The sequence below is a fragment of the Oncorhynchus kisutch genome, linkage group LG18, assembly GCF_002021735.2.
Source record: "Oncorhynchus kisutch isolate 150728-3 linkage group LG18, Okis_V2, whole genome shotgun sequence".
Taxonomy (NCBI): Eukaryota; Metazoa; Chordata; class Actinopteri; order Salmoniformes; family Salmonidae; genus Oncorhynchus; species Oncorhynchus kisutch.
Window position 1 is genome coordinate 76,850,016 of NC_034191.2, and position 24,573 is coordinate 76,874,588.

General features: G+C 44.4%; 1 protein-coding gene across 2 annotated transcripts in view; it reads left to right on the forward strand.

Annotated features, from left to right (window-relative positions):
• Positions 1-485: 485 nt before the first annotated feature.
• LOC109909769 (glucose-fructose oxidoreductase domain-containing protein 1-like) overlaps positions 486-24,573 on the forward strand; it is a 38,656-nt gene continuing 14,568 nt past the window's right edge. The window contains exon 1 of one of the 2 annotated variants that reach the window (XM_020508786.2): positions 486-540. Coding sequence is in view for 1 of the 2 variants with exons in the window: in XM_020508785.2 (XP_020364374.1) it covers positions 7,339-7,591 (253 nt within the window). In the remaining variant the exon portion in view is untranslated. Of the gene's footprint in view, positions 541-6,787; positions 7,592-24,573 lie in introns of those variants that run through there. The other variant, XM_020508785.2, reaches the window with a different exon arrangement.

Consider the following 24,573-nt stretch of genomic DNA (forward strand, 5'->3'; position numbering starts at 1 on the left):
AGTCAGAGGAATTGTTGGTTACAATACAATCACGACAAGCTGTTGGTGCTGTAAAAGCGCTATAGGTCCTGTATCACTTTACAGGAAGGATGGCTACCACCACTTTATCTCTATGTCAAACCAGGGGAAGGATTTGGGGTTTGTGTGTGTGTGTGTGTGTGTGTGTGTGTGTGTGGTGACACTCCTATTTTGTCATGTTGGTGGACAGAGAAAATGTTTTGAGTACATTCAGGCTTCCATACTAACACTCTATCCCCAGTAGGTCCCAACCAGAGCCAAGGACAGCCAACCAGAGCCAAGGAGAGCCAACCAGAGCCAAGGAGAGCCAACCAGAGCCAAGGAGAGCCAACCAGAGCCAAGGAGAGCCAACCAGAGCCAAGGAGAGCCAATCAGAGCCAAGGAGAGCCAAGGAGAGCCAATCGGAGCCAAGGAGAGCCAACCAGAGCCAAGGAAAGCCAACCAGAGCCAAGGAGAGCCAACCAGAGCCAAGGAGAGCCAACCAGAGCCAACCAGAGCCAAGGAGAGCCAACCAGAGCCAAGGTAAGTCGTTGCCCTCGTCCCAACCTCGGTGCCTCTTGTCACTCCTCCTAGCCAGACAGACAGACTCCCCAGTCACATTCCGCACGGTTACATGGCCCATAGCAGGACATCACTGCCATCTTCAGCAAATCAACAGCACGAGGATTGAATTAAATTAGAGAGCAAACGGAGAGAGAGAGAAGACATACCAGAAGCAAAGTGTGTTGCAATGTTATTCCGTTTGTTTGTGATACTGTGTCATACACACACACACACACACACACACAGATGACTCACCTTGGCATGAGCCTGCTGGCCTCACTTTTGGCTTGAACACTTCTTGCTCAGACATGAGAATGGGTAGTCATGGTGACTGAAGCTCCACATAGCCTATGTGGAATGTGTTGGTCTCCGTTATTGTAGGTAGGTTAAAACAAGCCAGTGCTTGTAAACCATGTCCCTTACTAGTCCCATGTCCATCCTATACCTACAGGCTCGTATGGACGCTCACCAGATGGATTCTCTTTGCCATCCTGCAAGCCTGCACTGTGGCTGCTTCAAGGTGGAGAAGGGAGATGAATGCATAGCGACCCCAAGCCCTGTAACCCCTCACTCCGAAGTTGAATTGCCCTTAATAACCGCTGGTCCAGAGTCAGAAATATCACATTTACATACAGTGGCAAGAAAAAATTTGAAACCTTTGGAATTATAAACTAAACAAGAATGGTGTTCATGGGAGGACACCACAGAAGAAGCCACTGCTGTCCCAAAAAAAACATTGCTGCACGTCTGAAGTTTGCAAAAGAGCATCTGGATGTTCCACAGCGCTATTGGCAAAATATTCTGTGGACAGATGAAACTTAAGTTGAGTTGTTTGGAAAGAACACACAACACTAAGTGTGGAGAAAAAAATGCACAGCACACCAACATCAATCCCTCATCCCAACTGTAAAGTATGGTGGAGGGAGCATCATGGTTTGGAGCTGCTTTTCTGGATCAGGGCCTGGACAGCTTGCTATCATCGACAAAAAAAAAAAGTATCGAGACATTTTTCAGGAGAATGTAAGGCTATCAGTCCGCCAATTTGAAACTCAACAGAAGTTGGGTGATGCAACAGGACAACAACCCAAAACACAGAAGTAAATCAACAACAGAATGGCTTCATCAGAAGAAAATACGCCTTTTGGAGTGTCAGAGTCCTGACCTCAACCCGATTTGAGATGCTATGGCATGACCTCAGGAGAGCGGTTCACACCAGACATCCCAAGAATATTGCTGAACTGAAGCAGTTTTGTAAAGAGGAATGGTCCCAAATTCCTCCTGACCGTTGTGCAGGTCTGATCCGCAACTACAGAAAACGTGTGGTTGAGGTTATTTCTGCCAAAGTAGGGTCAACCTGTTATTAAAACCAAAGGTTCACATACTTTCCCCACCCTGCACTGTGAATGTTTACGCAGTGTGTTCAATAAAGACATGAAAGTGTAGAATTGTTTGTTTTTAGTTTAAGCAGAGTATTTGTCTGTTGTGACTTAGATGAAGATCAGATCAAATTCCCTGACCAATTTATGCAGAAATACAGGTAATTCCAAAGGGTTCACATATTTTTTCTTGCCAATGTAAGTCTTCAAACCCTTTACTCAGTACTTTGTTGGAGCATCTTTGGCAGTGATTACAGTCTTGAGTCTTCTTGGGTATGATGCTGCAAGCTTGGCACACCTGTATTTGGGGAGTTTATCCCATTCTTCTCTGCAGATCCTTAAGCTCTGTCAGGTTTGATGGGGAGCGTTGCTGCACAGCTATTTTCAGGTCTCTCCAGATATGTTAGATCGGGTTCAAGTCCGGGCTCTGGCTGGGCCACTCAAGGACATTCAGAGACTTGTCCCGAAGCCACTTGTGCGTTGTCTTGGCTGTGTACTTAGGGTCATTGTCCTGTTGGAAGGTGAATCTTCGCCCCAGTCTGAAGTCCTGAGTGCTCTGGAGCAGGTTTTCATCAAGGATCTCTCTGTACTTTGATCCGTTCTGCTATGCCTCAATCCTGACTAGTCTCCCAGTTCCTGCCCCTGAAAAACATCCCCACAGCATGATGCTGCCCCCATCATGCTTCACCGTAAGGATGGTGCCAGGTTTCCTCCAGACGAGACACTTGGCATTCAGGCCAAAGAGTTAATCTTGTTTCTCATGGTCTGAGAGTCTTTAGGTGCCTTTTGACAAACTCTAGGTGGGCTGTCATGTGCTGTTTACTGAGGAGTGGCTTCCGGCTGATCACTACCATAAAGGCCTGATTGGTAGAGTGCTGCAGAGATAGGAGAAGCTTCTAGAAGGATAACCATCTCCACAGAGTAACTCTGGAGCTCTGTCAGAGTGACTATCAGGTTCTTGGTCACCTCCCCGACCAAGGCCCTTCTCCCCGGATTGCTCAGTTTGGCCGGGCGGTCAGCTCTAGGAAGAGTCTTGGTGGTTCCAAACTTATTCCGTTTAAGAATGATGGAGGCCACTGTGTTCTTGGGGACCTTCAATGCTGCAGAAATGTTTTGGTACCTTTCCCCAGATCTGTGCCTCGACAAAATCCTGTCTCTGAGCTCTATGGACAATTCCTTTGACCTCATGGCTTGGTTTTTACTCTGACATGCACTGTCAACTATGGGACCTTTATATAGACAGGTGAGTGCCTTTCCAAATCATGTCCAATCAATTTAATTTACCACAGGTGAACTCCAATCAAGTTGTATAAACATCAAGGATGATCAATGGAAACAGGATGCACCTGAGCTCAATTTCGAGTCTCATAACAAAGGGTCTGAATACTTATGTAAATGCATTTCATTTTATACATTTGCAAAAATCTTTTCATTTTGTCATTTTGGAGTATTGTGTGTAGATTGCTGAGGATTCTTTTTTAAATCCATTTTAGAATAAGGCTGTAACATCAAGGGGTCTGAATACTTCCCGAAGGCACTGTATGTGATGCTACTTTAGACTCAGTGACACCAGTTAAAACCAAGATTAAACTGTCTGCCATGAGTCTCACCCAGGTTAAATGACCACACTCGTGCCTTAAAAAGTGAACTTAGAAAGGCTGAACGTAAATAGAAGGCCTGCAAACTTCCAGTATTCTATGAAATAATGAGGAATCTGATGATCAATTTCACTGCAGCGATTAAAGATGCAAGAGGGAACTAGTTCTCTACCCTAATCTGAGAAATTCCACAAGTCAGAAATTATGTTTAAAACAATTGAGTGTTGTTGGTGCCCCCCATATATACAATATGGAACATTATTCATTTGAAAATCCCCAATAAAAACATGCTATCGGATATTTCAGCACTCTGAAGGAGTTGACGTTAAACATCAGCACCATCAGATTTTTGTTTACGGAGTTGACAAAAATTGAATTATTCTTCATTAGTGGTATACACAGTAACAATTTCGTTTTTCCTCCATTTATGACTCGAAAACCTAATTAAATGTAACATGTGAACCCAAATGAATATTATATGAGGCCGATGGAGTTTACAGTTTATGGTTGTAGTCATGGTGATTCCAACATAGATTTAAACAATCAACCGTATTAGTATGGTACAGCTGACTTTGCTCATTCCTGATTAATTTAGGATTTTAGACAAAAATCACAGTGTTGACCACATCTCCTTACACATCTTTTAGGAATCACAGTTTTGAGAGAAATGCTCTTTAATGTCACAGAGGGCTACACAATATAATTGTTCAGTTAATATCCATTATTGGTTATACACTTTTTTTGAATAGTTTGAAATTGGGTTCCTTTCATCTGCACAAGAGCAGACATGTAAATAAATAATATTTCAAGTATTTAAACAATTTACACAACAAATATTTTCCCTCGTAAAATTCCCCGAAATGTGCAAATAAAATATCTGACCTAAATTCCCGATACGCTACACATTTTGCCATGAGGCTGATTTCTTTTTTGCCGTTTTAAAGCTAATTTCATGCCATTCTAAACATTTATTTAATGGCTTATGACGTGTTCATCTATCTGGGGGCGAAGATCATTCCCAAATATGTCTGCTACATTTTATTTTTATTTTATTTATTTTATTTTACCTTTATTTAACCAGGTAGGCAAGTTGAGAACAAGTTCTCATTTACAATTGCGACCTGGCCAAGATAAAGCAAAGCAGTTCGACAGATAAAACGACACAGAGTTACACATGGAGTAAAAACAAACATACAGTCAATAATGCAGTATAAACAAGTCTATATACAATGTGAGCAAATGAGGTGAGAAGGGAGGTAAAGGCAAAAAAAGGCCATGATGGCAAAGTAAATACAATATAGCAAGTAAAATACTGGAATGGTAGTTTTGCAATGGAAGAATGTGCAAAGTAGAAATAAAAAAATAATGGGGTGCAAAGGAGCAAAATAAATAAATAAATAAAAATTAAATACAGTTGGGAAAGAGGTAGTTGTTTGGGCTAAATTTTAGGTGGGCTATGTACAGGTGCAGTAATCTGTGAGCTGCTCTGACAGTTGGTGCTTAAAGCTAGTGAGGGAGATAAGTGTTTCCAGTTTCAGAGATTTTTGTAGTTCGTTCCAGTCATTGGCAGCAGAGAACTGGAAGGAGAGGCGGCCAAAGAAAGAATTGGTCTTGGGGGTGACTAGAGAGATATACCTGCTGGAGCGTGTGCTACAGGTGGGAGATGCTATGGTGACCAGCGAGCTGAGATAAGGGGGGACTTTACCTAGCAGGGTCTTGTAGATGACATGGAGCCAGTGGGTTTGGCGACGAGTATGAAGCGAGGGCCAGCCAACGAGAGCGTACAGGTCGCAATGGTGGGTAGTATATGGGGCTTTGGTGATAAAACGGATTGCACTGTGATAGACTGCATCCAATTTGTTGAGTAGGGTATTGGAGGCTATTTTGTAAATGACATCGCCAAAGTCGAGGATTGGTAGGATGGTCAGTTTTACAAGGGTATGTTTGGCAGCATGAGTGAAGGATGCTTTGTTGCGAAATAGGAAGCCAATTCTAGATTTAACTTTGGATTGGAGATGTTTGATATGGGTCTGGAAGGAGAGTTTACAGTCTAACCAGACACCTAAGTATTTGTAGTTGTCCACGTATTCTAAGTCAGAGCCGTCCAGAGTAGTGATGTTGGACAGGCGGCTAGGTGCAGGTAGCGATCGGTTGAAGAGCATGCATTTAGTTTTACTTGTATTTAAGAGCAATTGGAGGCCACGGAAGGAGAGTTGTATGGCATTGAAGCTTGCCTGGAGGGTTGTTAACACAGTGTCCAAAGAAGGGCCGGAAGTATACAGAATGGTGTCGTCTGCGTAGAGGTGGATCAGGGACTCACCAGCAGCAAGAGCGACCTCATTGATGTATACAGAGAAGAGAGTCGGTCCAAGAATTGAACCCTGTGGCACCCCCATAGAGACTGCCAGAGGTCCGGACATAGGCATAGTATATATATCTATACCCGAGTTCTGCGCTGGCCGGTTGCTCTCGGTGTATCCATTCTAGCTCAGTGGGTGTATCAAACAATAGGTCTGTATGGCAGAGGGAGACACATTCATAACTAGAGTGTAGAGGCCTGCGCGCCGTCCTGCAATAGATGGATGGAGCCCTATCTATGCCAAATCTGTACCTTTTGATACCATGGAATCTGTTTTTCGTCAATATAGCCACGCAGCACACTGAACATCCACTGTGCCGTTTCATGCTCCGGAATCGTGAGACAGAACAATATGTCCTCTTGAATAGCATACCACAACATGTAGCGAACCAAAGTCTATGCATCTCGGCCCTCACAGCTAACGTCTATTTGGTGAGCATTCGGTGGGGAGTTTGAGTCGTTCAGTCAGTTTCCTCTTGATTGCTAGCTATAGCATACATTTTTTGTTTCACAGAGTTATCTGACAACGGTATTGATGCGAGTTTTTGTGTCTCTGCCACCCCACACATTAGTTGCATGATATCAATTGAGGCCAGTAATATCAAAATCTCTGCAATAAATCACGGTGGGAAGGATTCAAGTGCGGCTTTTCCCTTGATCTAAGGACGCTCTCTGGTTGAAATTTAACTTTTAGATTTGAATAATTTTTATTTAGATTTAAGGTTAAGCATATTACAATGATTGAGAGAAATACGATAATTTATTTTGATTTCAAAATAAATTACCAGGATTTTGAAAATTCTCCCTCGACCCCATTTTCATATCAGGCGTACCCACATGGGGTCGCGACCCCTAGTTTTGTAAGGGCTGCACTATGGTGAGCGTTACATTCATGCCAGGAACGAGAGGGTTAAAACGGGGAGGGGATCATGCTGGGAGGCTGACGTATCGAGCACAGTCAGTGGATAACTGGGTTGCAACATCAATAACAATCGTTATAATAAAGCTGGATCATCGGCGTTGCATGCGTTTAAATACAGGAATCCCGCAGGCTTATTGAATGCGATTGGTATGCATTTTCACAACCCTAGTAGAACACTGCAAACAGGAAATTCTGACTCATATTCGTGGTTTCGTTATCTGTAACGAGGGCGTTACAGGAAAGATGCCTTGTCCATCGGTGAGTGCCGTGCGCGATCGCAGATGATAAAGAAGGGTGCATTTTGCACATGTAGATATAACACACGGCTTATCGTGTTATAGTTGGAATAACGGTGTATAGGAAAATATCTATGACAAATGGAGTAGAACAGATGCTAAAATGCGAGGTGCCCGGTCTATTTGCGCAGGTGGATCACCAACCTGATGTTAACAATCGCGTTTCTCCCCGCGTCTGCCGGGTGGGTATGCTGTGAAGCTGGTTGTGAATACCGGGACTCGAGTCATGCTTCCCGGGGTCGGCGTGTTTGGCACCAGCTTGACCACGCGGGTGATTATCCCGCTTTTGAAGAACGAAGGATTCGCCGTCAAGGCTTTATGGGGACGGACTCAGGAGGAAGCCGAGGAGCTGGCCAAAGAAATGAACGTACCGTTTTATACCAATAGAATCGACGACGTTTTGCTGCATCAGGATGTGGATTTGGTGTGTATCAACCTACCTCCACCTTTAACGCGGCAGATTGCTGTCAAAACATTAGGTGAGTCGTGGTGAAGAAATGGGATGATGTGACATGCGCAATATTGCCTTTGGGAAATCAATAGAGAATACTTAAATCACAGTTTATTACAAAATTGAAATGTATTATTCTCAATGAACAGGGGGGTAGACCATTTGCGTAGAAGAGCTGGTCTGTTTGATGTGAACATAGACAGGTGTGGCATTCTTTCCCAATCAACTGCAATATATTGTATTTTGGGGGGAGGGGGGGGGGGGCAGTGTGGTGTAAAATAAATATATATATATTGCAGTTGATTGGGAAAGAATGCCACACCTGTCTATGTTCACATCAAACAGGCCAACTCTTCTTTGCAAATAGCCTACCTTACTTACACCCCTGTTCATTGAGAATAATACATTTCAATGTTGTTATAAACTAACTGTGATTTAAGTATTCTCTATTGATTCTCTAATGCTGTAAAAAATCAGCTGCAATCTGAATGAAAATCAAAATGCACAGCTGCTACCTTCTGTGTAATCCACCCCTTTCATACAGAAGGCTTTCTCCATCACTAACCCAGATAGTCAGGGTCTTGTCTCATGTTGGCCTACATTGAAGGGTTGGGTGGGCTACACCACACTGTCCAATATCCATTACACCCCTGGATCCAAATGTATTTTTATGAAGGATTGTCATTGGCTGCTGCCTTGGGAACCCACAACACAGCCCGAGTCTCAACAGGGAAGTAGAACAGAGGGATGGGAAGATTAGTAGCTCATCGAGACCATCCCCCACAACATGAACCAGTTAACATCTACTAGAGCAGAAACATTTGACAATTGAATTGTTACATCATTCTGACACGGATCCCTGTCTGACTATCGACCTCTCTAGACCATGTGATAATGGATACGTCAGACGGACGGACTGACACACACGCAGATGTCCAGTGGCGATGATCATATAGGAAATAACCCTGAGGAGTAGTCATGGTTCATATCCTGACACGGGGACCTGGCACAGGGAGTCTCAAGGAGGACCCCGAGCTGGCTGACCCAGCAGAGAGGGGAAAGATGCGTCACTATGGCAACATTACAGAAGATGACACCCTCATAATAAGTAGACTTACTCTCTGGGTTGCTGGGAGCTGTGGCCTTGTGACATCAGCAGAGACTGAGTATACTTAGCATATGGGTCAGACTCAGCAGATGGGAAGTCACGGTCTTAAAGGATGAGTTCAACAGGGTACTCTCACTGGTACTACTATGTTGTTATTGTACTTCTGACAGGTTTACTGCACAGGTGGGCCAGTGTGTGTGTTCCTGACACTTTTAATTTATCATTCTTTCCACTGTAAATCTCTCTGGATAAGAGTGTCTGCTAAATTACTCAAATGGTAATGGGATGTCAACTCTTCCTAACCGGGAAGGCATAGGCATGTGCCCAGACCAATATATTTGGTTGTCATTGACGAGTGCCGATTTACATTTGACTTTTTAATTTCTCTTTCTTTGCACTGTTGCCCAATCAGCGGCAGCAGCTGATAACATCAGCCTCAAGGACACCGCAGTGGTAGAGCTGGATGGGGTCGTGGAAGTTCGTTGACCTAAAGTCATACCAGACCCTGTTTGACAAGAATAACCACAGCACGGACGCTACGGAGCTGAGAGGTTAATGCGTCATCACTGTAACTTTGAGTAAATTCATAGTGCTGATTTTGTTACAGGAGTGTCGGTATGCATGGCGATGATCTCTGTCATAACTTGAATTTTACTCTGGCGTGCAGTGTAATGTCCCCAATAGTGACCGTTCCCTCAGAGTCAACATGTCCTCTAGCTTCTAATCTTACACAGTTGTCTTTAGAAGAGTCCCCTGTTCATTTCCCCGCTCCTGCTTTGATTTGGTTAATGTAGTGATGGTGTTTTCAGACGAGAAAGGAAAGCCTCAGTTTATTTCATGACTGGACTAATGTGAATGAATCGGAATGTGTGCCCGCACAACTTCTAGGAATTTGTTCCATTTATATCTGTGGTGACTCCTCACGCGTTACCTCCCCATCTGAACAGGTACAGACACTTTGCATTATTTTACATTGTTGTGATGCAGGCCTGTATGGAAATGTTGGAGCTGGCTACATAGTTTAGGATGTCAACCTGGAATGCTGTAGCCCCGCCTCTCCGTTGTGTGTCAGAAGCATTCTTTTTTAGCTCGCTCTCTCACTCTCTGACGTGAGGAGGGCGAGGGTCAAGATACTGGTACTGTGACAGCGGCCCATTATGGCTCAGGAAAGTGCTGGCTTGGAATAGTTGGCAGTGGAATACAAAACTATTTCCCCTTTGGGAATGTGCACTTGGAAGGCATTTGCCAACACAGTCCAACCCAAACCAGAGGGCCTGACTTTGGGCATTGAACCAAACCAAGTAAACCAGGCTAAAACATTAGCATGAGCCCAGTTTTTTTTTTTCCCCTAGCAACTGCTATTGTTATGCGGTTTTACCTTTCAGTGTGACAATCTTAGTCACATTACAGCCAACTGGTATATCCAGCCAGGCCACATCGCTTCTTCAATAGTGATTTTTATTGTTAGGGTTTTCACCCTCCTCCTTCCTACTATAGCATTCTGTTGACGCAGAGAGTCTGATACATTTCTCAGGGAATTGGCTCTTTGGCAAGCAAGTGTGCCTGTTGCAATTAGTATCTTGTCTCCCAGTCTGCGTTTTTAAAAGAAGGACTCGTGCGAGCGACTAGCATTTATTGGCCGGCGACCATATGAAAGTGCGTTTTCAGGCTGTTGAGGATTAGAAGCTCCTTTTGCTCATTCCATTTTTTTTTACCTGAATACATTTAGCGTTTCTGATCCACTCCGGCCCAAATAACATCCCATTTTGCTTCTGTGATGTTCGAGCGAGGCACTGGAGGAAAAAGAGCAGATTCCTTCTAGCGTCTGGCCTACTACATTCATACAATCAGAGACTCTGAAAGAGGTTCACACATGTCATTCTGGGAGAAAAATGAACAGCCAGAACACAAAGCCAAGTAGTGAAACCAGTGTGTGAATGTTGTAGAGTAATTAGACTACAGACAACATTTGTCAGTGCTATCGGTCTGTCAGTCTCTTCTAACTATGGCATGTCAATCAGTGGGTCTGTTTTTATAGACTGCTCACACCCACTATGAAGTTAATTCAGGGGAACAGAAACCTTGTGGAGATGTGATCGGTGAGGTGAATTAGTTGGACCTGAGAGGGAGGTTAAAAACCTAGTCTTCTCCACATTTCATTTTCCTTTAAACCTATTCACACTTTTCATATCAGTGCATGCAAAGGAGAGGAGACTAGGAGAAGAAGCCACTTTAGACTAATGAGATGCACCCTACAGCCTATTTTGTCTATTGAGATGCCCCCTACAGCCTCTTTCGTTTAATGAGACTCACCCTACAGCCTCTGCTCTCTGGCTAAGTGCTGGGTCTATGATGCAACTAAGCTTTACAGCACCGCGTAAGCCTTCCTGCGGTCCTCAGCCTGGCCCTGGCATCAGTGGCCAGGCTATCAGGTAACAGGTCAGCGTCCTCTGAAGCTGAACCGACAGACACTTCCTGATCCCCGCTGACTGTAGGAGGCCGCTAAATATAGAAGAAGCCCAGGAGGAGCTACAGGGGTGCAGTGGTACTAATCATGTGCCGTTGAACAGGGGCAAGTAGGCCTCCCTTCGCTTGAACACTGACACCCACACGCTAGACTTCTGATACACCTGGTACCTACCCAACTCTGCCTGGAGTGGATATCATCATGCCCCCTGCAGTTGCTTCACGTGCGTGTAAGTTACACTAGCTGCAACTGGCTAACCTCTGTGACACTTTGTGTGTGCCGCTGTCCTTTCCATGCCGAAAGCTTTCCTCTGGTGGATCTCATACCTATCAGGCTGTAGAGACATCTGAAGGTGGTCTGTCTAGGGAGCTTGGTTATGGACTAGTCTGAAGGTGGTCTGTCTAGGGAGCTTGGTTATAGACTAGTCTGAATGTGATCTGTCTAGGGAGCTTGGTTATAGACTAGTCTGAAGGTGGTCTGTCTAGGGAGCTTGGTTATAGACTAGTCTGAAGGTGGTCTGTATAGGGAGCAGCCGTCCACTAGAGCAGCCGTCCATGTGATCTCTTACTCTGAGAGAATGATGATGACCAGAATGTAAATCTGGTGTGATTAAGCTTCAGGGCAGCCAGAACATGTTGGTCTAGATGATCTACTAGTCTTCCATCCCTCTGTTCTAAGGTCCCTGTTGAGACTCAGGCTGTTGTTGTGTTCACAGTTTTCTGGTTAGCCAGGCGTATAGGAGACAGAATGACAGTGTTATTCCCTTACTTCCTTGAATGGCAAAGCTTGTTTTTTTTGTTGGGAGTTTACAGGCGGCCCTTCATGTTCACTCCTCCCAGGACAGCCATTTACATGCACAGCAGATTGGCCAGTGTTACCTAACATTTCTAGTGTTGATTCAGGTGTTACATTAACACTTGTTGGTGTAAAAATAACCCAAGTGTTGGTGTTAATAACCAGTGTTTAACCAAAACCACACCCATCATTATCATATTTCCCAAAATGCTCTATTGCAGGCAGATTTTTTTCAATATCTATGTTTTTATACATGGATTAATTAATCTTATGCTACTCAAATATAACATACGTTTTTCTAAACGAATCCAATCTGTTTTATTCCACCCATTACTGAAATTGTTGTTCCAGTTTAGGTAGTCTCCTATCTTAGACTTCCCAACCCGGCAGTCATTCTGAATTCAGGTTATTGGTGAATGGCAGGGTAGCCTAGTGGTTAGAGCATTGGACTAGTAACTGAAAGGTTGCAAGTTCAAATCCCCGAGCTGACAAGGTACAAATCTGTCGTTCTGCCCCTGAACAGGCAGTTAACCCACTGTTCCTAGGCCGTCATTGAAAATAAGAATTTGTTCTTAACTGACTTGCCTGGTTAAATAAATTTAAAATTAAAAAAATTAAAAAAAATGCCATATGTTGGATATCCCAACTAGCTGGATTCCATTAGGAATTTCACTTTGCAATGCAGCATAATGTGACCTGCATTCCTAAAAACCATGTGTTTCAGGCCACTGTATTAAGGCAAACCTAAGCCCTCAAATTAAAGCCTTTACAAAAAAATTATGCTTGTAACATGTTGAATAATATATGCACTTAGGATCTCACTTGGTGTGAAGGCCATAGGACAAAAAAGAATGCAAAAACCATGTCTCTTATCACTAACAAATACAGTCATGGGTGGTAACTCCACAATTCACCAGAAAGGCAAGGCATTCTGGGAAACATGTAACACTGGAGAATTTGTTGTGTGCTAATAGAAGCTGGAGTGGGAGAAAAAAGGACCTACTCTTGCGGTCCTGTGAAGTTGTCTGTTGGAAAAACTGAATCTCAGAACAGGAGCTCTACCAGCCTACCTTCTCCCAGTACTGAAAAGTGAGCATTGCTCAAGTTAGGGGGAAGAGTTTACTTATGGAAACACGTCTATGAAATGAGGGTCTGTTCTTTTGCTGTTCTGTGGCCCCACTTGTTAAAGTGTGTTTTGACAGATTGGCTACATTTGGCCATGCATGAAGCCTTATTTTGCTGCTGCTATTCATGTTGAGATACGCTGCGCTAACCGTCTGTACTTGTGCCACTGATCCAAATATCCATCCAGGGATTTTCTACAGGATTGCCTTGTTGTTGCCCAATAATGAATATGCTGACTGTTCGTGGGGACGTGATGTTCCTTTTAAGCAGAAGGGAAGTGTAGGCGTTTTCCCTAAACCACTCCTTCTTAGGTGAGTTTTTAAACGGGGCTAGTCTTGTCTACACAAAGTACAGACTTGCAGCTACTGTACCAGTCAGTAAGAAACCAGGGATTACAGTATTTCTCTGCATACACTCATAGACACAGAACCTATTGTGACAAGCTATTGACACAGAACCTATTGTGACAAGCTATTGACACAGAACCTATTGTGACAAGCTATTGACACAGAACCTATTGTGACAAGCTATTGACACAGAACCTATTGTGACAAGCTATTGACACAGAACCTATTGTGACAAGCTATTGACACAGAACCTATTGTGACAAGCTATTGACACAGAACCTATTGTGACAAGCTATTGACACCGAACCTATTGTGACAAGCTATTGACACAGAACCTATTGAAAAATGATTTATTGCTGGTAGCTACTAACCCAAGCTAGTGCAGTGTTAGGTTTCCTACCTATCGTCATTGCCAAGGGGGGGGGGGGACTCAAATATCCTTTATGTGAGTTTGTAAGGGAGCAGCCACACTCGTGTTTCATAATTGGACGATGGGGACGAGAGACGGGAGGCAGGCCCACATTGAGGCAGTCCCGTGAAGGGACAGCAGATTTCACTACTACCCAAAGGTCCCCATCATTCATCTGCATTAGGAAAGGGTCTCTTAACATAAGGTTTGGGCTGACAGTAACAGTAACCCAGATGATCAGTTCAAAACATGCTATTAATAATGCAGCTATTGTGTTTTAATGCTAACGGGGGTTGGAAAGAAGAGACTTGTACTGTAAAAACGGTAAAGGACATTTGTATCCCATGTAGCCGCAGGACATTTCTCACTTCCTGTGTGTGTGTGTGTGTGTGTGTGTGTGTGTTCACGCTCCAGTATTTGAGAGTATTCAAGTGCACCTTTGCAGGGTGTCTTGCTAGCAGCAATGAGCAACAGGGGAAAAAAGAAGTTCCCTGCTATGGAGATGCTAATGATGGCCACAGACACTATGGGCGGCTGTCGATGAGAGCCTATTGAGGGTGCAGCATCCGAAGGCTTAGTTAAGAACAATGCCTCAGTGCCAAACCCCAAAACGTCCCTCCTGAGTGATGTGTAGTTGCATACCCTTTTATCTAGCTTCTAATCTCTCCAACACGTTTTCTTCCCGGCAACAATTTAAACACGCTTCTCCCTCCTGGTGAAGTCAGACGTGTTTTCAATCTCAAAGAAAAATGACTTCACAGGAACAAAGACTCCAAGATAATTTTTGCATACTGATTTTCATTTCCTGACATTGTGGACATCTATCACTTAATTTTAATTAAATATTAGCTTTCTTTATTTAGGCATGGACTGCACTGAAATGTAGCTCTTAGCTGCCAATGTTGTACACCATGACGATAAACTAAACCTTGAATAAAAATGAACCTTTTTAATGATTATCGTGGAATTGGGATTTTCTATTCATGGTATTCGGGGACAATATGCACTGACTCTTGACATTTCCCACATTCATCATAGCCATTGATGCTGCTTCACTTCACAATGTCTATTTTTTAATCTCCAATCCTCCGTACTACCAACACATGGCAGGCACGAGGGCCCTACTCCATGAAGGGCTCAGTAATGAAGCAGTCCTACGCTCCGCTTGGTCCTCTAATATACTGTACACAGCAAGTCACTGTGACATTCAGAGGCTGAATGGTCTGCAGTGTTTTTGTCTGCATAGCTCTAGGTCAGAATGAATTGTACGCCATAGGCATTCTAGACATTCTAGGATAAATGATGGCTGTGGCAGAATGTCAATTAAAATGTTTTTTTCTTACAGTATTCTGGGTTGGTCTGCATTGAAGTTGGATGGCAGAATTTGGACAGGAAGTAAATGAGTGATGCTTAAGAGGTAGGCCATTTCCTCGAATAGAGAACCCGAGCAGAGAGATGGTTAGGTTTTGTTGGAGTGTGTGGTGGTTGTTATAGCCCCTCTGATCTGTGACCTTTGGCACACCGGCACAGTAAAGGCCTCTGTGACCTTTGGAATACCAGCACGGTAAAGGCCTCTCTGCTCTGACCTTTGGCACACCGGCATGGTAAAGGTCTCTCTGTTGAACCCTGTGTGCTGAGAAATGGTTATAACTCATATCATCTGTTTGCTCATGTCAATAATCGTCTTCTGAACATGCTGTGCATATTTCATCGTGTTTATCTGACGTCTTGAGGCAGGAATCGCACAAATTATTAATTGTGGCATTCCTGTCAGCCACGCTTTTCTTTCACACAAACACTCCACTATCTGCTGAGTGGACCCAATATGCTCTGCCAAGGTATCTGCTGAGTGGACCCAATATGCTCAGCCAAGGTATCTGCTGAGTGGACCCAATATGCTCAGCCAAGGTATCTGCTGAGTGGACCCAATATTTTTATTTATTTATTTCACCTTTATTAAACCAGGTAGGCAAGTTGAGAACAAGTTCTCATTTACAATTGCGACCTGGCCAAGATAAAGCAAGCAGTTCGACACATATAACGACACAGAGTTACACATGGAGTAAAACAAACATACAGTCAATAATACAGTATAAACAAGTCTATATATGATGTGAGCAAATGAGGTGAGAAAAGGGAGGTAAAGGCAAAAAAAGGCCATGATGGCAAAGTAAATACAATATAGCAAGTAAAACACTGGAATGGTAGTTTTGCAGTGGAAGAATGTGCAAAGTAGAAATATAAATAATGGGGTGCAAAGGAGCAAAATAAATAAATAAATTAAATACAGTAGGGAAAGAGGTAGTTGTTTGGGCTAAATTATAGGTGGGCTATGTACAGGTGCAGTAATCTGTGAGCTGCTCTGACAGTTGGTGCTTAAAGCTAGGTGTTTCCAGTTTCAGAGATTTTTATAGTTCGTTCCAGTCATTGGCAGCAGAGAACTGGAAGGAGAGGCGGCCAAAGAAAGAATTGGTTTTGGGGGTGACTAGAGAGATATACCTGCTGGAGCGTGTGCTACAGGTGGGAGATGCTATGGTGACCAGCGAGCTGAGATAAGGGGGGACTTTAACTAGCAGGGTCTTGTAGATGACATGGAGCCAGTGGGTTTGGCGACGAGTATGAAGCGAGGGTCAGGCAACGAGAGCGTACAGGTCGCAATGGTGGGTAGTATATGGGGCTTTGGTGACAAAACGGATTGCACTGTGATAGACTGCATCCAATTTGTTGAGTAGGGTATTGGAGGCTATTTTGTAAATGACATCGCCAAAGTCGAGGATTGGTAGGATGGTCAGTTTTACAAGGGTATGTTTGGCAGCATGAGTGAAGGATGCTTTGTTGCGAAATAGGAAGCCAATTCTAGATTTAACTTTGGATTGGAGATGTTTGATATGGGTCTGGAAGGAGAGTTTACAGTCTAACCAGACACCTAAGTATTTGTAGTTGTCCACGTATTCTAAGTCAGAGCCGTCCAGAGTAGTGATGTTGGACAGGCGGGTAGGTGCAGGTAGCGATCGGTTGAAGAGCATGCATTTAGTTTTACTTGTATTTAAGTGCAATTGGAGGCCACGGAAGGAGAGTTGTAATGGCATTGAAGCTTGCCTGGAGGGTTGTTAACAGTGTCCAAAGAAGGGCCAGAAGTATACAGAATGGTGTTGTCTGCGTAGAGGTGGATCAGAGACTCACCAGCAGCAAGAGCGACCTCATTGATGTATACAGAGAAGAGAGTCGGTCCAAGAATTGAACCCTGTGGCACCCCCATAGAGACTGCCAGAGTTTCGGACAGCAGACCCTCCGATTTGACACACTGAACTCTATCAGAGAACTAGTTGGTGAACCAGGCGAGGCAATCATTTGAGGGGGGGATGACCGCAGCTGCTTTCCAATCTTTGGGAATCTCAGACGACACGAAAGAGGTTGAACAGGCTAGTAATAGGGGTGGCAACAATTTCGGCAGCTAATTTTAGAAAGAAAGGGTCCAGATTGTCTAGCCCGGCTGATTTGTAGGGATCCAGATTTTGCAGCTCTTTCAGAACATCAGCTGAACGGATTTGGGAGAAGGAGAAATGGGGAAGGCTTGGGCGAGTTGCTGTGGGGGGTGCAGTGCTATTGACCGGGGTAGGAGTAGCCAGGTGGAAAGCATGGCCAGCCGTAGAAAAATGCTTGTTGAAATTCTCAATTATGGTGGATTTATCAGTGGTGACAGTGTTTCCTATCTTCAGTGCAGTGGGCAGCTGGGAGGAGGTGTTCTTATTCTCCATGGACTTTACAGTGTCCCAGAACTTTTTTGAGTTAGTGTCGCAGGAAGCAAATTTCTGCTTGAAAAAGCTAGCCTTGGCTTTTCTAACTGCCTGTGTATCATGGTTTCTAGCTTCCCTGAACAGCTGCATATCACGGGGGCTGTTCGATGCTAATGCAGAACGCCATAGGATGTTTTTGTGTTGGTTAAGGGCAGTCAGGTCTGGGGAGAATCAAGGGCTATATCTGTTCCTGGTTCTAAATTTCTTGAATGGGGCATGTTTATTTGAGATGGTTAGGAAGGCATTTAAAAAAAATATCCAGGCATCCTCTACTGACGGGATGAGATCAATATCCTTCCAGGATACCCCGGCCAGGTCGATTAGAAAGGCCTGCTCGCTGAAGTGTTTCAGGGAGCGTTTTACAGTGATGAGTGGAGGTCGTTTGACCGCTGACCAATTACGGATGCAGGCAATGAGACAGTGATCGCTGAGATCTTGGTTGAAGACAGCAGAGGTGTATTTAGAGGGCAAGTTGGTTAGGATGGTATCTATGAGGGTGCCCGTGTTTAAGGCTTTGGGGAGGTACCTGGTAGGTTCATTGATAATTTGTGTGAGATTGAGGGCATCAAGTTTAGATTGTAGGATGGCTGGGGTGTTAAGCATGTTCCAGTTTAGGTCGCCTAGCAGCACGAACTCTGAAGATAGATGGGGGGCAATCAGTTAACATATGGTGTCCAGAGCACAGCTGGGGGCAGAGGGTGGTCTATAGCAGGCGGCAATGGTGAGAGACTTGTTTTTAGAGAGGTGGATTTTTAAAAGTAGAAGTTCAAATTGTTTGGGTACAGACCTGGATAGTAGGACAGAACTCTGCAAGCTATCTTTGCAGTAGATTGCAACACCGCCCCCTTTGGCAGTTCTATCTTGTCTGAAAATGTTGTAGTTTGGAATTAAAATTTCAGAATTTTTGGTGGTCTTCCTAAGCCAGGATTCAGACACAGCTAGAACATCCGGGTTGGCAGAGTGTGCTAAAGCAGTGAATAGAACAAACTTAGGGAGGAGGCTTCTAATGTTAACATGCATGAAACCAAGGCTATTACGGTTACAGAAGTCGTCAAAAGAGAGTGCCTGGGGAATAGGAGTGGAGCTAGGCACTGCAGGGCCTGGATTCACCTCTACATCGCCAGAGGAACAGAGGAGGAGTAGAATAAGGGTGCGGCTAAAAGCAATAAGAATTGGTCGTCTAGAACGTCTGGAACATAGAGTAAAAGGAGGTTTCTGGGGGCGATAAAATAGCATCAAGGTATAATGTACAGACAAAGGTATGGTAGGATGTGAATACAGTGGAGGTAAATCTAGGTATTGAGTGATGAAGAGAGAGATATTGTCTCTAGAAACATCATTGAAACCAGGAGATGTCATTGCGTGGGTGGTGGAACTACACCGTGCTTCTACACCTGCATTGCTTGCTGTTTGGGGTTTTAGGTTGGGTTTCTGTACAGCACTTTGAGATATCAGCTGATGTACGAAGGGCTATATAAATAAATTTGATTTGATTTGAACTAATAGGTTGGATAAGGTATAGTGAGCAGGACTAGAGGCTCTACAGTGAAATAAGCCAATAAACACTAACCAGAACAGCAATGGACAAGACATATTGACATTAAGGAGAGGCATGCTTAGTCGAGTGATCAAAAGGGTCCGGTGAGTGGAGAGGTTGGTTGGGGGTCACAGTGATTTAGACAGCTAGCCAGGCCATCGGTAGCAAGCTAGCATAGGATGGAGGTTTGTTATTAGCCACCTCTTGCGTTCCGTCAGTAGATTAGTGGGGTTCCGTGTGGTAGAGGGGATTAATCCAAATCACACAACAACAACAAAAATAAAAACAATAGATATAGTTATAGAGGCCCAAGAAGAAAAAAATAATAATAATAAAAAAATAAAAAATTGTCTGATTGTCTATTCTGAGAGCAGCCGATAAGACAGCTAGCGGTTAGCAGGCCGCAGATGGGCGTTCAGGTAACGTCGCGACGGAGGAGCCAGCCGGATAACTCCTTCGGGTAGATAACGTCGGCAGTCCAGTTGTGAAGGCCCGGTGGGGCTCCGCGTAGGCAGTAAAACGGGTCCGGATAGGTGACTGCAGCCCAAGAGTGATTGATGGAACTCTTCAGCTGGCTAGCTCCGGAATAATTGATGTTTGCTCCGGAATCGACGAAAGCCGATAGTCACACGGATAGCAGCTAGCTAGCTGTGAGATCCAGGTATGAATGTCCAGAGTTAGCGGTTGAAATCCAGGGACATGGAGAGAAAAACTGGTCCGGTATGTTCCGTTCCGAGCCGCGCTGCGCCGTACAAAACTGGCGATAGATTTTCGAGCTAAAGGATAGCTGATGACCACAAACTGTGGTTAGCTGAATACTAACGATTTGACAGTAAAGAAGCTAACTAGCTTCTGATTGGCTTCTGGATTAGCTCCTGGCTAGCATCTGGCTAGTTTCTGGCTAGCTTCTTGGAGTTTCTGGCTAGCTTCTTGGAGGATTACAGATTTGAGGTAAATAATACTTTTTATAAATAAAAATTGGTGAGACGGGTTGCAGGAGAGTGTTTTTGAAGATGAGTTTATGGAAAATTTAAAAAATGTATGTGAAACAAGTTGTAAATATATGTATATATGTATATATATATATATATATATATATACGGGACACGACAAGACGAGGACAAAAGACGTCTGAACTGCTATGCCATCTTGGATGATATGCTCAGCCATGGTGTCTGCTGAGTGGACCCAATATGCTCAGCCAAGGTATCTGCTGAGTGGACCCAATATGCTCTGCCAAGGTATCTGCTGAATGGACCCAATATGCTCAGCCAAGGTATCTGCTGAGTGGACCCAATATGCTCTGCCAAGGTATCTGCTGAGTGGACCCAATATGCTCTGCCAAGGTATCTGCTGAATGGACCCAATATGCTCAGCCAAGGTATCTGCTGAGTGGACCCAATATGCTCTGCCAAGGCAATTTAAGGCTGGATTATCCAGTTGTTGCTGTAGGTTTACCAGATGGCCAAAAGCAAAAAGAGCAATTTAAACCCATCGCTATGGTATCTCAATATATATTGCGTGTGTTGAAGAGGTTATCTGGGGTTATTGACCTCTGATCTTGTATGTTTTTGTTTTTGAAAATGGTTGACCCTCTTTCCTTTAGAGAGATATCAGTGTTCTCTCTCTCTCTCTCTCTCTCTCTCGTGCTTTCACCCTCCTCTCTCGCTCTCTCTCTCGACCCTGAGTGGGAGGATGACAGAGGTCATCACCATGCCAACAATGTGCACCCCCTTCTCTCTCGCCGCCAACTGACTCCTCTTTCCCAGTTACCCGGGCCAGCTCATTGTGTTTCTCTCGTCCACTGAACAAGAGGAAGTTCAATTGTAGCCCGTCTTTACAGAAAGGACTGGCAGTGAGGCGAACGATGCAAGGGAAGCTGTGTTTGCCCATAGCTGTTCTATATGCCTTTGCCTTGGAGTCAGTGAGTCAGATGTCTGTCTCCATTAGTTAGACCTGGCTGAACCCCGTCCAACACCTTTTGGATGAACTGGAACGCCGACTGCGAGCCAGGCCTAATCGCCCAACGTCAGTGCCCGACCACTAATGCTCTTGTGACTGAATTGAAGCAAGTCCCCACAGCAATGTTCCAAAATAGGGTGGAAAGCCTTCCCAGAAGAGTGGAGAATGCTGCTATAACAAAGGGGGGGGGACCAACTCCATATTAATGCCCATGATTTTGGAATGAGATGTTTGAGGAGCAGGTGTCCACATACTTTTGATAATGTAGTGTATCACTCTGAGAAAGAGAATGAATGTAAGGGGTAGTGTTGTTAGTCAACCATCATGTGGATCGGTCTTATAGGATGATACAGTTGGTCAGGAGCCAAAATGTATTTCCCTCTACTCCTCCCTACTTATCCACTGCTATGTCATATTCTTTAATGACAGTCACACTCCAAACCAGCCTGTTGTCTCAGGACAACGATGGGGGTCCTAAAAAGGTCACTTGTTTGTCCCTTTTAATTAATTATTTTCGACAAGGGGTTGTGCATGAGGCTCACCGCTCGCTAATGGAGCCCCGAGTGTCATTCAGACCCAGATGCAAATGGTCTGTACTTTTCAAATCCCTCCGACTTGAATATTCTGTTCTGAAAGAAAGTGACCCGAACCCATACAAATGCGAGGCTGTTTCATGTGACCCATTTCAAAGACTTGTCTGTGACGTGTGAAATTAGTCTTGTGGTAATTAGTCTTGTGGTAATTAGTCTTGTGGTAATTAGTCTTGTGGTAATTAGTCTTGTGGTAATTAGCCTTCGGCATGTTTTTTTCAACAGGTTGATGCAGATTTGACATTTTAAACCACACTGTTCTCTACTGAATGTATTTTACCCACCAAAATGTGGACAGGTCTCTTGTTTGGTTAATTGAGGTGGGAAAAAGTCAGTGTGCCAGCACTTATGACCACGAGTTTATGTATTTGGCTGGACGGCTGTCTCTGATATCTCTGCAGCTCTGACATCTCTGACATCTCTCAGTAACCGTGTGACATGTAATATCATCTGACATTTTAAAAGGGTTCTGTTATGGAAATTGAGGATCAGCAGGCTGTTCATGAAGTGGAGGCGAGCCTGGGAGAAAGTGGTTAGTTGGCGAAGGTAATGTTTCCCCACTGACATTAGTACTGTTCCTAGGCCGTCATTGAAAATAAGAATTTGTTCTTAAGTGAGAGTAAAGCAAACATTGTTCGGCTATCAGGGCTATCCGTCCCTGGAGATGGGGCTATCCGTCCCTGGAGATGGGGCTATCCGTCCCTGGAGATGGGGCTATCCGTCCCTGGAGATGGGGCTATCCGTCCCTGGAGATGGGGCTATCCGTCCCTGGAGATGGGGCTATCCGTCCCTGGAGATGGGGCTATCCGTCACTGCTTGGAGGGACCATTTAGCTGCTGACTGGACACTGGAGGAGTCGAGCCCTGTGGAACAATGAGCAAATTAGTAAGCAGAAAGCTCTTTTTAGTTTGATTCTCGTTCGATTTAGAAAGCAGAGGCTGTAGCGAGACTAACTTGTGTTCCTTAGCTCAGTGATTCCTCCCTCTTGTTAGTTACTTTAGGACAAATTCAGTTTGGGCAAGCAGCCTTAAAGATGAGATTGTTACTAGGTGTCTGGTTTTCGTCTGTCACTATCCTTCTCTCCTTCGTCAGCTGCTGCGTTTCGGATGTGTCCTTTTTAAAAGCCGAAGAACGGTAGTGGTATGATGCCCAGTGTGTTACACACTTCCAGTGTGATACAGTGACGGGTCTGTGTGCCTCTTATCATTCAACCTTTTGTGATGAACATGATGGTTAGAGAGGTTCTCAGCTCAACTGTACGTCAGCATTTGCTCAGTAAAATAGTTTTCTGTTCTACTGAGCTACAATCTAGAGCGTTAGCACAACTTTGACTCAATCCCAGGTTGGAACTACTTCAGAAGTATCTTCTCTCTGAGTTGGAAAGCCTCAATCTATTACTCATTCATGCAATCAAAACTGGATGCATATTTTTATCGTTATCAACCGGTCCACTCCAAACAACAGCCCATTTTTATCTCCCATCCATCAGTGTAAATCAATTAGTGTTTTGAGCTTCTGAAAAAGCCTATAAACACTGATTGGACAGAATGTTGTAGCCTCCTTGAGTTCATTGGCTGCTGGGCTAATTACTTTTCCGCCGAGTCGCTAGCAGATGACTTTGGAAGCCCAAACACTTCTTATTTTCCTGTTTACTACATGCGCACACAGACTCGCACACTGAGTCATAATAGCTGCGAGTGCATGGTGACAGCTGGTTATTTAGTTCCTGTACAACGGCAGTAGAATTCCATTACCTGTTCCACTCTATGAAACTTGGCCTGGCTGGCCTGGCTGTAAATCTGTTGACACTGTGTAGCCTCAGAGTAGCATGCTGATAGCGTCCCAGGTGGCAGATCACAACGACTGGTTCCCATTTTTTTTCCAGACGCTTCTATGTTATTGTCATCCTAAAGTGCCATTGTGTTTAGCTGCCTTTGTAAGGTCTTTGAAAGCCAAGTTAATAAACAGATCACTGACCATTTCGAATCCCACCGTACCTTCTCCGCTATGCAATCCGGTTTCCGAGCTGGTTACGGGTGCACCTCAGCCACGCTCAAGGTACTAAACGATATCATAACCGTCATTGGAAAAAGACAGTACTGTGCAGCCGTCTTCATCGACCTGGCCAAGGCTTTCGACTCTGTCAATCACCGTATTCTTATCAGCAGACTCAACAGCCTTGGTTTCTCAAATGACTGACTCGCCTAGTTCACCAACTACTTCTCAGACAGAGTTCAGTGTGTCAAATCGGAGGGCCTGCTGTCTGGACCTTTGGCAGTCTCTATGGGGGTGGGTTCAATTCTCGGGCCGACTCTTTTCTCTGTATATAGCAATGATGTCGCTCTTGCTGCGGGCGATTCCCTGATCCACCTCTACGCAGATGATACCATTCTGTATACATCTGACCCTTCTTTGGACACTGTGTTAACAACCCTCCAGACGAGCTTCAATGCCATACAACACTCCTTCCGTGGCCTCCAACTGCTCTTAAACGCTAGTAAAACTAAATGCCTGCTTTTCAACCGTTCGCTGCCCGCACCCACCCGCCCGACTAGCATCACTACTCTGGACGGCTCTGACTTAGAATATGTGGGAACTACAAATACCTAGTTGTCTGGCTAGACTGTAAACTCTCCTTCCAGACTCATATTAGGCTGTGATAGCCTATGTGTCCTGTTGGGGGTATAATGTGTGTGTAGTTGGACTTCAATATATTTCGGTATTGTATTGGTGTATGGACATTGTATGCAGGAGACACATGCTTTTGTGTTATTGGGGCGTTTAGCCCCAATACATATTCATCTGACTACATATTTTGGCAATATATGCAGTGTGTGTCACCTGCTCCCCATCATTAGTTCTATTCCCAGGGC